General features: G+C 46.1%; 1 protein-coding gene across 4 annotated transcripts in view; it reads right to left on the bottom strand.

Moving 5' to 3' along the window:
• Positions 1-4,697: 4,697 nt before the first annotated feature.
• Positions 4,698-14,769, bottom strand: part of RAP1GDS1 (Rap1 GTPase-GDP dissociation stimulator 1) — a 78,536-nt gene continuing 68,464 nt past the window's right edge. For all 4 annotated transcript variants that reach the window (XM_088529479.1, XM_088529491.1, XM_088529483.1 and 1 more), the window contains 8 exons: positions 12,144-12,287; positions 11,736-11,867; positions 11,189-11,323; positions 9,827-9,952; positions 8,782-8,921; positions 7,095-7,221; positions 6,041-6,169; positions 4,698-5,391 (listed from right to left, as the gene is read on the bottom strand). In XM_088529479.1, coding sequence (XP_088385605.1) covers positions 5,264-5,391; positions 6,041-6,169; positions 7,095-7,221; positions 8,782-8,921; positions 9,827-9,952; positions 11,189-11,323; positions 11,736-11,867; positions 12,144-12,287 — 1,061 coding nt within the window. In that variant the 3' untranslated portion in view covers positions 4,698-5,263. The remainder of the gene's footprint in view (positions 5,392-6,040; positions 6,170-7,094; positions 7,222-8,781; positions 8,922-9,826; positions 9,953-11,188; positions 11,324-11,735; positions 11,868-12,143; positions 12,288-14,769) is intronic.

Raw genomic sequence — 14,769 nt, 5'->3', positions numbered from 1 at the left:
TTGCTGTGCAGACACCTCCCAGGCACGAAGGGATGGCAGCCCTGCTCACCCATAAGGAAAAGGTTAGGCCTGGGCAGGGGTCAGGAGCTTCCAGGTTCCTCATCCCGTTTGGTTCCTTTCCCTGAAGCTTTTTCATCTGTCTGTGCTTGAGTCTCGTTGGTCACAAAGCAGAAGTAAACAAAGTGACCTCACGTTCATATTGTTTCCTCAGTTAAGTCTGTTACCAACCAGCTTTTCACTTTCGCGGGAGCAAACACCTTTCACAGCTAACATGCAGTATAAAAATAGGCACCACCACTGGTAGCGGGCACTGCCAGCCATCCTGTGGGCTTCTGCTGTAGGAGCCTGCCCGGGTGGCCCCATCCATGTGTCCGTTCACTTGCGCTCTGCAGAGATGCTGCCTTCAGCTCTGGGGAGATGGGTTTGGGCTTAGGGCTCGCTCTCCTCTTGGTAAGTATGTTCCAGATACGCTCTGAGTGGATCTCTCTCCTCGAATCATCCCAGGGCGTAAGGCGAGGTGTTGATATTTACCTTTTATGTATCATTCCTTTTTCACATGAATGTATTCTCTTGTGTTCCTTTTTTTTTTTTCTTTAAAAAAAAAATCAGTTGTAAAATTGATTGTAAGAGCCAGCCACACTTACTGATTGAAAGTATTGCTATAACAGAACTGCATGCCAGTAGAGTTTGACTTGAGTTTTAGTTGTCTGATTTCAGACTGATCATCTTCAGCCTAGAAGAAAAGCATAGATCAGGTGCATATGTGTTACTTATATGTGTCATCTTTAGCATTAGACTGTGGTATTGTATCACATGCTGATCTCAATGGATGTAACTGGAGTATACTTGGGAACTTGGTGCAGCTTCCTGGGTATTCATTTTAAGCTATTGAAAGTGGTCTTGGTCATGCTACTTGTGTTCTTGGGTTTTTGTTTTTTAATAGATGCATTTTTTAGGAATGTTTTAATACATTTACAATGGACAATATAATAGTTTTAATAGTTGTGCAGTATTCTGTATTACTTGAAGTAAATCATTTTATATGCAATTTGTTAGATAATTGCAATTTTATAAATAAAATTGTGTGAAACATCTTGTGAACGTGTACTCTTGTTGCAGCACTTGGTATTAAAGGTTCAAAGATGCCTTCAGGCAAAACTCCTCTTCTCCAGAAGTCCCCCAAAGACCAGTGGTGGTGGTGCTGGTGGGGATCCCAAGGCCTTACATATATCGTGTAGCACCCTGTGTCCCAGTTTGGTCACCCAAACTGCTTCCAGAAGCTGCCCTTAAGCATAAGCTGATGTGACATAAGTACCCCCTCCTGTGAGGAGCTCCAGATGTACTGGGAGCTGCTGGGAAGGCTGTGGCTAACGGCTGTGCTCTGTCTTTGCTTCCCACAGGTTGCCGGAGCTCCTGGGCCTGCTGCGCTCGGAGCTCTTGGCCTTGGAGCTTGGTGACTGCCGCATGCCCACGAGGTGCAGGGCGCAGCGCAAAGGGAACATGTGGATTTGCTGTGCTTTAGACTAAACTTTTGTAAAGGGAGGTAGGAATTTGACCTTCTAAGGCTGACATATCTTTAAGCAGAAGTAAATAGCATGAACTGGGTAGTTTTATTGCTCAGATTAAAATGGGGGAAATCCACTGGTGTCCAGCGCTTGTTGTTTAGAGGAAAAAAGTATATTTTCCAATACTCAAACTTTAGAGAGAGCAATTCCAGTTCAGTACTTGTAAAATACAGTTATTTCATTCCTCTGCACTATAGTACTTACAGCAAAAAACATGATGAACATGGGGCCCTTTGAAAAGCAAGTTTGCTGTACCACACAAAGGAGGTTTTAAATGCTTCCTGGGGGTTGGTGCCACCTGTAGCAGTGGTCACCTTTCTTTCCATAGTGGACAAGGGGAAGGTTTGCCCCTTGGGAGCTGCCCTGCAGCACTGGCTGGGTCAGGAGTCTGCCCAGAGGTAGGAGCCCGCAGGTCTCTGCTAGTTGCTGTGGCTGAGGAAGAGCCATTCCCCAAGAAACGGAATTTCTGAGCCCTGGGGAGCCAGAGGCTCTTCCTCCTGGCTTTGCTCTTGAGCTTGATTTGAGCACAGTGTTCAGGTGGGTTGTGCCGAGTGACTGTGTTGGCTCCCCCTGCCACAGCTTCTGTGCATGATAGGTTACACAGTGCCCCGGTGTAAATGCTCTCTTCTAGCCCCGTTGCAATCAAACAGCACATGCCCTGTTCTCCCTGGAGCCCCAAAGAGCAATCGGTTTTGTGCAGCAACCTGAGATTGTTTATTTATTTATTTATTTATCATACTCCAGCCTGATCGGTTGGTGTGTTAGTCGGCAGAAAGTTGACTTGAATGAGGCTCCTTTGCCTCTTGTTCTGAGCCTCCCTTTGCTCTCCTGGGGAAACAAGGAACAGGCTCCTGTCACTCGCAGCTCATTTTATCCCCGAGCTGAGATCTGCTCAGGAGCCGCGTGGGGACTGCGCCTCTGTTGTTGTGACGCTTCGTCCACAAGACGCCTCCTTGACAAATTTAAAAGCACATCTCTGCAAGGTCAGAGGCCTTTCACGCATTCCAAGGGTGTGTATATGGAGAAGACTTTTGGCAAAACAAGAATGCAAATGCAGAGGCCTTTTGAGGAGCAGGGGAATGAAAAGCAAGTGAAAAGCAACCGAAAAGCACTGTTCAGGGCAGTGCTGAATCCTTTTTAGACATGGGAGAGCCCTGGGAAATAAACCATTTTCACAGGGGAGGGGGAGACTAGGAACAGCTATCTGCATTCTGTATGCAAAACTGAGTCACTAGTTAACATTTCTGGGATGCTTGAAATAAATGACCCAAACTCTGTTTGTGGTCTGATTTGAACGAATGGGGTCTCATGAATCCCAAATCTGCACTGGGATATGTACCTTATGCAAAGTGATTTTTTGGATTTATTTCCACACTGTGGTGTGTGAACAGGTACCTGCTCACTTGCTCCTTGACTGGTGAGATGCTGGACCTTGTGCAAGTCCCACAGATGAAGGCGAAGGAGTCCCCAGGCCGGTGCTGCCTCCTGCTCTGCCCTATGCACTGCAGCAGCTGCTGTACGTTTTGCCTTGGTTTGTGGCAGCAGCAGCAGGCAAAGAGGAGGGCCTTGTGTGCCTAGCATCTTCTCATGACAAAAAGGAAAATCTCTACCCCTACATGAACTTTCCTTCTGTGTATGGATTTAGCACAGATTTAATCTAGGAATGGGGGTCACTTGATATTCTGTCCATATAAACCACTTGGAAAATGGCCAGAAGGATGTGAGGACTGACCTATGTACATGCTTGCTGTAAGTGTGGTATCCCTAATAAAAAATTAATGGTGAGGATATGGCTAACGCTTAACCTAAGGTCTGGTTAGTTAACCAGAGGAACAGAAACGGTCAGGGTTTTTACAGACAGCTCACGCCAACGCCACCAGTTGATGTTGGTGTTGCAGGGGATAAAGAACCCTGTTCTAGACTCAGGTAATTTACCCAGCCGTTCTTTTTCAAATATGTTTTGGAAGCTGTTGAAATTGATGGAAACTATTTCCATGCTTCAGAAAACTTGAATTCATGTGGCCCCAGTGTGACATGGGGCTGAGGCACCCGGGCTCAACGTGACCTCGCCAGGTCCCGCTCTGCGTCCACAGCTCTGCAGCCTGTGCTGTTACTGCACTGTTGCTAGCAACTATCTTTGGGATTTTTTTTTTTTTTTAATAAGAGGCTATTGCACAGTTAATGCTAAAAGCTTTTTTTTTCTCCTGACTGTACTGTTGCCAGTTAGTTTCTGGCACTGGATTAAATGGACTTGGGATCTGGTCTGCTGTGGGAATACTGCTGTAGCATCTGCTGCGTTTTGGTACCCCCTCAGTAACATTTAAACTCTGGCTAGAGAGGAAGGTCTCTAATTTCTTTTTATGCACAACTTCTGTTCCCCATCAGAGCCGGGCCCTTCCCATCGGAGCGTCGGCTGGGATAGCGTGTGGATTCCTGAGGCGGAGTGTTGTAGCTCATCAGGTCAGCGTCAGGGCTTTGTGACCGTGGCTGCTTGGTTTCAGAGAACGCCTTTCCTGCTGATAAAGCAGCAGCCTGGCCTGGGGATCCCTGAACTCCCTTAATGTTACAGCTCGCAGGAGCTCGGTACATGCGTTATGAGCTCAAGCAAGCTCACCAGGGGGACACACAGTCTAAAACAACACGCTGGAGCATTTGCTAGGAGCTGGCATTGCCGCTGCTCTTGGTTTTCTCAAGAGCTGTCTCTTGCTCTGCCCGCAGTCACGTGTATTGTGAGGCCGGGCAGCTCAAACGGGCCGTATTGCAGCCTGCCCAGGAAAGGAGACAGGGCAGATTCTTGCATGCTGTGCGTGTCACTCGCAGCCACTCTCCTAAGAGGTGGCTGCACGGCCTGCCTTTGAATACCCACCTTCAAAAGAGGCAGAGAGGAGAGAGGAGGAGGAGGAAAGGAAGAAGAAACCAAGCCCAGCAGCACTCAAACTTCTGTGGTTTTCGGGGACAAGGATTGTGCAGCATGTTCTGGTGAAAGCCCCACGCATTTTCTCTGTATTTCTCTTTACTGACAGAGTGGCTGCTTTGAGGCCAGAGTCAGGAATGAAAAAAGGCTTCTCACAAGTGCAGGGTGATGCAGTCGCTCCTGCTGCATTTGCAAGCAGAAAAGGGCAAACCATGGGATAAAGTGAGAGCACTGAAAGTTTTATTTGTTACTTCTAGGTACCATGAGTTTGACATTTATAGGCAAGACCAGTGAATGAGCAGCAGTACATTGCATTCAAACCTACATCTCCGAAGCACCAAAAATGGAGCTAGATTTACCTCTTAATCCTATAGACAGCCCTCTACCCTGGACTTGCTGCCTCTTGTATTATCCCTAATTTAGTAGCACATTGTTATGTAGTTTGGGGTGTGAGGAGAGAGTTATTGTGTAGTACCACTTTACATCATCATAGGACTACAACATGCACATTCTACTATGTGGCCCAAGCAACAAGAATACGAGTAGAACAGTTATGGGTGGAGGAGACTTGTTCCTCACAGGTTCATGTGAACACCACCTATGGAGTTTTAGAAATCTTTTGTTGGTTTTTGTTTGGACAGGTACCTACAGCAGTTCATCAATTGGTGTGGGGACATTACACGCATGCACGAGTGATACAGTGGAAAACACAGCAGGAGCGGCAGCAGGACGGAGGACGAAGGTGAGCTCTGTGATGGGATGCTGCGAACGCGGGAGACCTTCCTCAGCTTTCCACAGTGAGTCTCTGCTCTGTTAGCGAGGCCTGCTGGGCCACAGTTTTGTTCTCGTGGCTGCGGAGCTTTGATACCACATCTAGGAACGCCAGGCTCTGCACTTCCTTCTGAAGAGGCTCTGGAAAGAGAAGTAGCCAAAGGAAAAGCCCTTGGTAGGAGACAGGCTCAAGAACAGAAAGGTTTCGTGGTTGCAAGAAACTTGTTCCGCTCAGTGATATCCTAGGACTATGTTCTCCTATACTTAGCTCTGAAATTGTTACAAACACATTTGGCAATGTGCTATTATATAAATGCATATATATTTATAACCACACACACACAGAGGGCACTTAAGTTTTACCTAAAAGGGTGAGTCTGTCTCGAAGCTTGGGAGCAGCCCGCAGAACTGGGGTAATGTTTCTTTGAAAGTGCCGCGGGCTTCCTTGAGGCCACGCGCTGTGGGCCTCCAAGCTCAGCCCTCACCAGCTGCTTTGGGTTGTCCAGGCCGTTGCAGCAAAGTGCAGAGCAGCAGCAAACGCCCGCGCGTGTTTCTGCTCTCCAGGCGCTGCTGGGCCTGGCCCCTGTGTGTCCTGGGGGATCCCGACCATCCGCTGCAGACGAGCTCTGCTGTTTGCTGTGCATGTGTAGGGCTGTCCTTACAGCAAACTGCTTGGACACTTGTTAAACCCAGTAAAACCATCGCTTGCCTAGTCTATGCTCAGTCTAAAATCAGAGAACTAATTTTAAATAGATGTTTTTTAGGAAAGCAGCCCCTTCTCAATACTCACCAGATCCTATAAGGGCACAGATCAACACCATGGAGTTGTATTTTATTTCTGGTGCACTCCTGTCATCTGAGAGCAGTCTGTGGAGAATCTGAACAAGCTGAGCATTTTCAAGATCCTTTTCAGCAGTGACTGTAATACAAGCAAAAATTGGTAAATGTGGAAGTGCTGCTTGCTTTATTTTTTTTTTTGTCTTTCCTTTTATTGAAACCTTAATCACCTTTCTGGAATAAAACTGAAGTGTTTTAGGTGGTATGCTGATAGAAATTACAGCTCTTGCTGTGATTTCTATGTAAAATCATTCAACTATTTGAAAGGGTCCTCACAGAGTTTAATGATAAAATGAAATCTTAAATGTGCAGTGAGTTGACAGAAACTTCATCTGGTTTTCTAGCTACTGAGGTAAACACTTGCAATACTTTAGGATTTCAACTCCTCCTAATTGCCTAAATTTACTTTTGGAAATTGTGGCCGAATAAATACAGATGGGGCAATCCTCAATTTCATGGCAGAGGAAACTCGGGGTCCATTAGGAAATCTGTGAAAACCTTTGCAAGATCAGTGTGTAAAAAATTTCTTTTGCAGTTTTTAAAGAAAAGTTAAATACTGAATTTAGGCTCAAAACCTGTAACTTTCTGAAGACAAGGTAAAGGCAGGTTAGAAGACTCAAGCGAGTACAGGTGTTTTTGCCTTTTAATTAAGACAGCCCCATTTCCTTGGCTTGGCGGTGAGGGAGGCTGAGCACAGGGCAATGAGATCAGCCACAAAAACACTTAATGTTGCTTGTTTAGTTCTTTATAGGCTCCTGATCTACCAGTGTGCGAGCAGAAAAACAGCCCCTGTGTTGTCCACTTTGGTTTTGCGAAACTGCGCTCTTACGAGGGCACCTTGAGGCCTTGAATCATCTCTGCCTTCAAGGCAGGCTCCTGCACCTACTGGTGCTGTGTAATTTAATAAAACAGGAGATTTGGGGGCCACTTGTCCTGCTCCTGGCGCTCAGGTAACGGCAGGGTTTTCTGGGGGCCGTCGGGTGCCGCTCGGCGCGGCCGGCGCTCACCTAGTTCCAGCGCCGCGATCAGCGCCAGGGCCACGAGCGCCTCGTTCTGCATGATGACGTGCTCGCTGGTGGCCATGGTGACCAGGTGCTTGATGCCCCCGCTCTGCACGACGGTCCTGATGACGTCCTGCAAGGAAGGGCACGGAGGAGCAGGGCGGGCAGAGCCCCGCGCGGCGCCCGCCGGCCGGCGAGGGCCGCCCCGGGAACGCGCGCGCAGGCCTCAAAACCGCCTGGGCTGGCTCTGTGATTTACAGCAACAGTTACAGCAAGGATTCCTCGGGAGGGCGGTGGGAACTGTGCAACGCCAGCGAAGGGCGTCAGCACCTTTGAAGTCAAAATGCCCCCGACTCCGCAGGGGAACGTCACCCTGGGAAGGGCAGCGTCCCACAGACGACGTGTAGCGACGCTCACCTCCCTTGGGAAGCCTCGCTCGAAAGCGCCTTAGCCCTGTTCTAGAAGGGGATACGATTTCCAAATCACTGCTGTCCTTGTAGATTTTACTCAAAATACTCTATAGGCTTTTAATTTCAAAAGTGAATGTAATTTTAATGTGCAGTAAAGAACCATACAGTTGTGTTCGTCTAAACCTAGAGGGCAGTAAAAGCATTAAAATAATCCTACAACCCCTCCCACCTGTAAGTATTTCTTTGCTCCCAATGCAGTGTTCTCTAGGAGTACCTAAAATCACAGGGACATTTATTTGTGCTCATTTTGTTGTTATATTGTATCTGCTTCATGCCGTCCACAGTGTCTCTACAATTAGGTTTAGAGTTCCTCATGTTGTAGAGCATTTGCATTTAAAACCTCAAATTTCTGTGGCTTTTTACAGCATCTCTCCATGCAGCTCAAGGCATAGGGAAAAAAATATAATTGTGATAGTGGTGGTGGCGAAACTGAGCAGTTTTGCAGCCTCACTGTGAAATGGAGAGTGGGGAAAGAAAAGGCTGTATTAGAAACCTGCAGTGATGCCAACCCCAAGTCCCTCAATGTTGATTTTTGGTTTGGACAGGCTCGGTATAGATCAGTTTGACAGTATCTGTTTGGCTCTTAGCAAATGCCATGTGTGAATAAAAAGGCCTTTGATAAAGTCAGAGCTTTCTGAATCATATTTCTTAGTATTAGGCTCAGTCCTGCAGCCTGTGCTCTTATCAGTGCACTTGCTAAGTGATAAAGCCCTTGGAACAAGGAAGAGCAGAGGAGATGCAGCTGTTTGTCATTAGGTCCTTACTGGCTGACTATTTCCTTGAGCAAGGATGGCAGGTGATGACTTTGTATGTGAAGGCACTTGGTTGCTGTGAAGGTGATGGGAGGAATAGCAGTTATCTGTCCTGTGGCTCCTCTCAATGCAAAACCTCCAGACAGGTACCAGAAAGTTTCTGTTGGGCTTGAGGATAACTGATTGTTTCTAATGATCCCTTAGGGCTGTGAACCTCTGTAGTGCGACACGTGAAGAGGGATCCTCTAACTGGCCTGCAGCTCTGAAATTAAATTTTGCTTGGTTTTTAACTTTAACTGTGTAATTGCAGTGAGTTATTGAGCTTCGTGCTTGTGTCTGATTGCCAGGTCCCAGGCTCGGAAGAAAAGCTACGCATGAACAAATGAACCCGGTTCTGCAAACGCTCGAGTCATCGGAGGCTGCTTTCAGCAACAGGATTAAGTGCAGAGGTAACCACTGAAAGGGACTCACTTTGGATTTACTGTGTCGTATGAGCGCGGACAGCAGTCTGTTGGACTCTCCCATCACCCCCGCGTGGTCCTTGGCCTCGCACCACTCCACCAGTCGTTCCACCAGCTTCACATTCTTCCCCAGCTGCTCAGCTGCTTCTGCTGTGTGGCGCCCACAGCAACACAACAGAAAAGTTGTCATTTTTTTTTTTTTTAGCACGTTCTAGAAAAATGTGCAGGAAGTTAAACTAGGAGGGAATTGTTAAACAGAGCCTCACTCTGCACTAGCAGTGAGGAAAGCCTGGGCTTTGAGCAAGTAAACCTCAAAGTCAAAATCGAAAAAAAAAATGAAAATGCTTCAAATGCATTTTCCAAAAACAACCGATCAGCCCAGCTCATGAGGCTGGTGCAGTGACCAGTGGCAGAGCGAGTAAAGGTGGTATCGTGCTCCCCCCAGAGTCACCCTCAACATTTCAAAACAAGAGGTAGCGCTCTGGTCACTCGGATTGCGCTTTGCAAACCCAGGGGTCGCGTACAGGGAATTTCTATTTTGCATCCAGTAGCTGTGCTAGAGTTGGAATAGATGCTTAGGGGAGGGAAAAAAAAAAGGCTGTATTGACTCAAAGATAAATATTAATGAAATGCTAATAAACCTGCTAAGTGATCCCAGGAGCATTTTGAAATCACAGCTGATCGATTGACACCTGTGTCTTTCTGTTCCAGAAAATCAGGGACAGAGGAAAGGCAGATGGGGAATCCCCCAATTGGGAGTGGGAGCTTAAAAGACCCATGCCAAAGTACATACTCATAACGTGACATTGTAGAGGAGTTTGGAAGTACAACAGTGAGTAACATATAAAACTGAGGGTCCCCGGCAGCCAATTTAAAAGTTCTAAAAATTAAAAATAAGATAAAAATCAGCCCCCCTTTCTCTCATTTGGCATGGATATTCTAGGACTTCAGGAATAAATTGTGGAAAAAGCCCTGCTGCTGTCTTGTAAGAATCTAAAGCACATCACAGACTGAACTAAGAGAATCACTTAACATAGAGAACAGTTTATTTTTACCTTGTGCATCTATTAACATTCGTAATGTTCCCAGCAGCTTGAATTGAACAGGGGGCATCTCGGATCTGAGAAATTTCAATACTGCTTCTGCAACACCAGCTGATAGCATCTTAGCCTTATTTACAACTGCATGAATAAAGAACAGAATTGATCTCAGGAACATTTTATTTCCAAGACAGCCTGGAAGCCTGAAAAATGGCTTGTGAACACAGACTGTAGGGCACAAGGGTGTGCTGACAGCGCTGAGCTGCAGAACAAGCTCACCCAGTTGTGTGCGTAAAATGAGGTGCCTTGTCCTAGCACACGGATCGAATTCCCAGAGTTTGGCCTGAAGATCAGTTTTCTGGCTCTAGGAAAGGATGTCCCCAGCAGGCAGATGCACAGCCTGGTACTTGCACCCCAAAATACAAGGAAACCTCTCTGATTCCCATCATCATTCTCCTATTCCTTGTAAGGTAAGGAACTAAAGGGACCTGTTAATACAGCAGTATCTTGTACAGTTACAGTAGTCTATGCCAAAAATGCTGTGTCCTGACATATCTGGAGCCTATGGTCTTCGGAGCCTCCTAAATTACTCTTCATCCCACCCACTTCTCTGAGTTCTCTGGATCTATGGAGATCTCAAGTGTTCGTAAGGTGCAAAGTTGGTTCAGTGCCTTACTCGGGGGGAGGCAGGGGAGAAGTATTTAATTCCTACTCAGAATCACAGAACCACAGAATCACAGAATGGTTAAGGTTGGAAGGGACCTCTAGAGATCATCCAGTCCAACCCCCTGCTCCAGCAGGGACACCTAGAGCATGTGGCACAGGGTGGCATCCAGGCGGGTTTGGAAGATCTCCAGAGAAGGAGACTCCACAAACTCTCTGGGCAGCCTGTTCCAGGGCTCTGTCACCCCCACAGGAAAGACGTTCTTCCTCACATGGAGGTGGAACTTCCTCTGTTTCAACTTACACCCATTACCCCTCGTCCTGTCATGGTGTTCAGCAAGCAGTTCATCAGGGGGATATTTTTTTTTTTTTTAGTTTTGCATAATAGAAATATCCATAGGGTATCCATAATGCTGCCTTGAAGCTGACTTTTCCAACTACAAGCTACAGGGAGGAATGACTCCCCTGAGAAAGGCAAGCAAACAGGGTAATATCTAAGCTGCATGAATTTAGAAGGTGTGCAGGGTCACTGTTAGAGAGTTTTAGCTTTTCAAGACTGCAAATAGCAAAACAAGGTTAAAGGGGTGAAGGCCGCCCTTGGCCTGGTACAGCACTGGGGCACGGGATAGTCTGCAGGTCTGGGGAGTTTTTAGCTGTGCCTGTTGAAGCTGTTTTGCCCTGGGTGCTGCGGGGCTCCCGCGCGGCGGGGCTCACCGGGAATGGCGAGGTTGCGGAGCGCGCTCAGGGCCGCGTGCTGCACCGTCACGTTGCCGTCCTCCACGTGTCTGTCTAGCAGATCCATCAGCTTCTGCACGATGCCGTTATCCACCATGTGGATGCAGTTTCCGTCTGGAAAGTCACCCGCGAATACGGGAGCGTTACCGAGGTTCTCCCAGGAGCTTTTTAAAGCCATGACTGTTATTCCCCTGCTCCTTTCCAGGTTTTACTTTGGAGCAGCTGACCGCCAGCATCAGTGAGAGTTGCAGTGCTCGTGGCAAGTTTGAAATAGTGATTTAAAAAAAAGTACCAAGGGAGTAATTCTCTGCACGTACTAGATTATATACTGTACAAAAATGTGAAACACCTTTTAAAAGCAGAGTCAATGCCTCTCAGGATAATTAAATGTAATAATACTCAAGTTGCTGTACAGCTAAATAATAATGCCTGACGACAGCACATGCTGCTAATTTGTAGTTGTACAGAGGCAGCCTGCAAGAAGGGCACGCACACACAGACATAAGCTATTATGGCATGTTCTTACCATTTCTGGCAAAATTTGCAATAGCCAGTGCTCCTGCCAGCTGCAGTTGATGGCTGTTGGAAGGGATCCAGGACAGTACCCTCTGGAACACGCTGCCTTTTCCTCCTTCAAATAACTTTTGCATGGATTCATCTGGGGTGAAAGGCACAGATAGTCAGCGAGCCAAAGAAACGCGTGTTAGGCAGAAGTCTCCTGTTAGTACCCATGAAGCTCTGCTGGCTTCACTGCAATCCATCCAGGTTTGCAATGGGATGAGATACAAAATCTGGCTTATGATTTGTTGTCCCCCACTGTCAGGTCCTTTAAGTTATTTAAAATGTGTTTGATATAAACACTAAAAGGCAGCAGCCAAATGGCACGCAGGTATCTGCCATTGCTTTGCAGCAGGTAATGATTTGCTGTACTCACCTCCAAGCAATAATAAAACCATAAGATCAGAAGCTGTTTTAAGCTCTGCGATGTCGTCCTCTTTGTCACTGTCCACGGTCTTCTGGACAATCTCAAGCAAGCACTCCACCAAGCCCGCTTCCACCAGCTGCAGTTTAATGACATCTGAAGAATATCAGGGATATAGGAGTCACAACTGTGATTTTTTTTTTTAAATACGATTGTATGCATGTGCTAGACAGATGGAGAAAAGTAATAGTGGTTTACTGTGGTTTCCCTCCCAGCTTGCGTAGATAAAAGACACAGCCTTTTTTTTTTGCTCAGCCTCAGTTTTCACTGTTTTTCATCCAGCAGGCCCTGCCCCAGCTCTGGACTTCCTTTCCTTCTCCCCACCAAAGCTACGCTGAGCCCTTTGGCATAGCACTCCTCAGTTTTCCAAAAGGAGATTTCTTCATGGAAAAATTTCCTTATGGAAAACATAGGGCACACTGATCTCAGCCCCCATACAGCAGCCTGGTTTGGGCTCTGCCATGCTAGGACTTTCCCAAGGCCTTGACTGTACTACAGAACAGGCTCAAGGTCTCCATTTCTGTGTGCAGAAGAGCCAGTGACTTCCCTGAGATGTGCTTGTGCAAAACAGAAAACTTTTGGGTGATATTTTAACAGAACAACTCATCTCCCATTTCTTTCAGCAGCACCAAGATTTCCTGGGATGTGCAGGAGTGGTGTCACGCCAAATCCAAAGCATTGGGTTGGGAGAGAAAGTCGTGCTGATGGAGAACACTGGAAACTGGTGAGGCAAAACTCGTTTTTTATTTGTTACTGGGAAGGAGGTTCAAGGGAGGAGGGTGAATGTTATCCAGGTGGAGGATGGGGATTTGGAAGTGGTGGTTTTTGTTCTTCTCTCTAAGATTTCTCCCTGTGACCCGGGAGCTGGGAACCTCTTCTCTGCATTCCTAAGCTCCCTCTTGTTAAATGGGAAAGGCTGGTCTCCATCCAAAATTATAGGATGTTTCCTTGTTATGTGAAAATGATGCTGGTAGTATTTGTATTTTCATGAGACAGAACAGAGTCATGAGCTCTTCAGAAATGTCCAAACAAATGAATTCCCATTGTTTCTTTTGTGTTTAAAATGATGTTTTAACAATATGTAGTTTAGCCCAAGTTGAAATATTTTTAAAAGCCAAAACTTTGGAAGTGTTTCTCATACAGTTTACAAGTGGTGTTTGGGTTAAGAGAAGTGTTCTACGGCTCATGAAGGATGTGTCTGAGTTTCTGTGTGGCTTTTTAGTCTGAGTGAAATTCACTGCTTCTCTCAGAGCAGCTGACCTATTCATCAACTTTGCAACAAGATGCAAAATGATCAGCCAAGACCTTGAAAAATATGCTTTTACACTACGTTCCATTAAGGAATACGGTGTTCCCCTATTTTTTTATTACAAAATACCAGGTTGTAGGTATGTTGGGAAGTGAAATACAGATTGCTGTATGAGTGTCTTAACAAAAAGAAAGCAGATGGTAAATGCTTCATGTAAATGTTTTTCCCTGTTGACTTATTGCCAATTACGTAGAGCCAGAAGCAGCTCAGCAGTCTCAGCACCCAAACTCATTCTGCTTCAAGGATGCCTTGAATTCCCAGCAAAAGAGTTCAGCTGGCTGCCTCCTAACATGCAAGCAGTTGAGTTATGTTCAGCAGCAGTAAACCCATCAAATTTTATTATGACTATAAAACATAGCCTAAGAACAATTAAGTGTTGAATTGAAATATGTCAAACTCAAGAAATATTGTAGTCAAATCTCTGTTGATCTCAAAGGATGGGACTATCTTAGAGCAATCATATACTTATGCACTAATGTATTTTGGCAAAATACACATTCTTAGAACTGGAGAAAGGAATCCCATTTTTACATACCACTTATGATAAAAGACAAAAAAAATCATTGCTAAAAATAGCCATTAACATTTTTAAAAACTAAAGTCAATCTGTCTTGGTTTATACATTATGTAAAAGAGATGGACACAGACAGAATAGAATAGGATGAAATGTGAATCTTCAGGATCTGTAATTCTCTTCTGTTGCCTCCACAGCTGTCTCGGCGCCGAAGGCCAGGCGTAGAGCCACCAAGCCCTAAGCTGTCCCCTGTGCTCAGGTGCGCTGCCTCCCTCCCCAGTCTTGGCCGAGTCCACCTGGTAACTCCCCCTTTTCAGTGTCTTTTGAGTTCGCATGCTAAGTTATACAGACCACATAGAATTATTCTGGGAGGAAGAGCTCATCCGAAAGGGATGATCCTGCACACATCGCTCTCATTTACTGCTCAAATCTCCTGAGGCTAATAATAAATGCCAACAAAGACCCAGATACAATTTATTCAATGTCTCGATGAACAGTAAGTGCAGAGAGCGTCCTGATCTTAGCCATGCAATCAGAATACCTCTAGCGAAAAAAAAAAAATCCATAGGAAATGAAACTGTTGGTGGTTCTAATATGCCAGAAAATGAAGAAGTGGCTGATTTATTGGGACTGCAATGCACTGTGGAAGCTGGAGCCATTTCCTCTGCCTCTTTTGTCATTCTTCAGGCATTACAGAACTATGAGAGCAGCTCATGGGAGCTTTAAGGGGAAACAGTCCTCTACACAGAGGAACT

The sequence above is a fragment of the Tinamus guttatus genome, unplaced genomic scaffold (assembly GCF_059628265.1).
Source record: "Tinamus guttatus ecotype Peru unplaced genomic scaffold, ASM5962826v1 Tinamus_guttatus_pri_ptg000028l, whole genome shotgun sequence".
Classification (NCBI taxonomy): Eukaryota; Metazoa; Chordata; class Aves; order Tinamiformes; family Tinamidae; genus Tinamus; species Tinamus guttatus.
The sequence above is the reverse complement of the archived record's forward strand: the minus strand, read 5'-3'. Positions and strand labels throughout refer to the sequence as shown.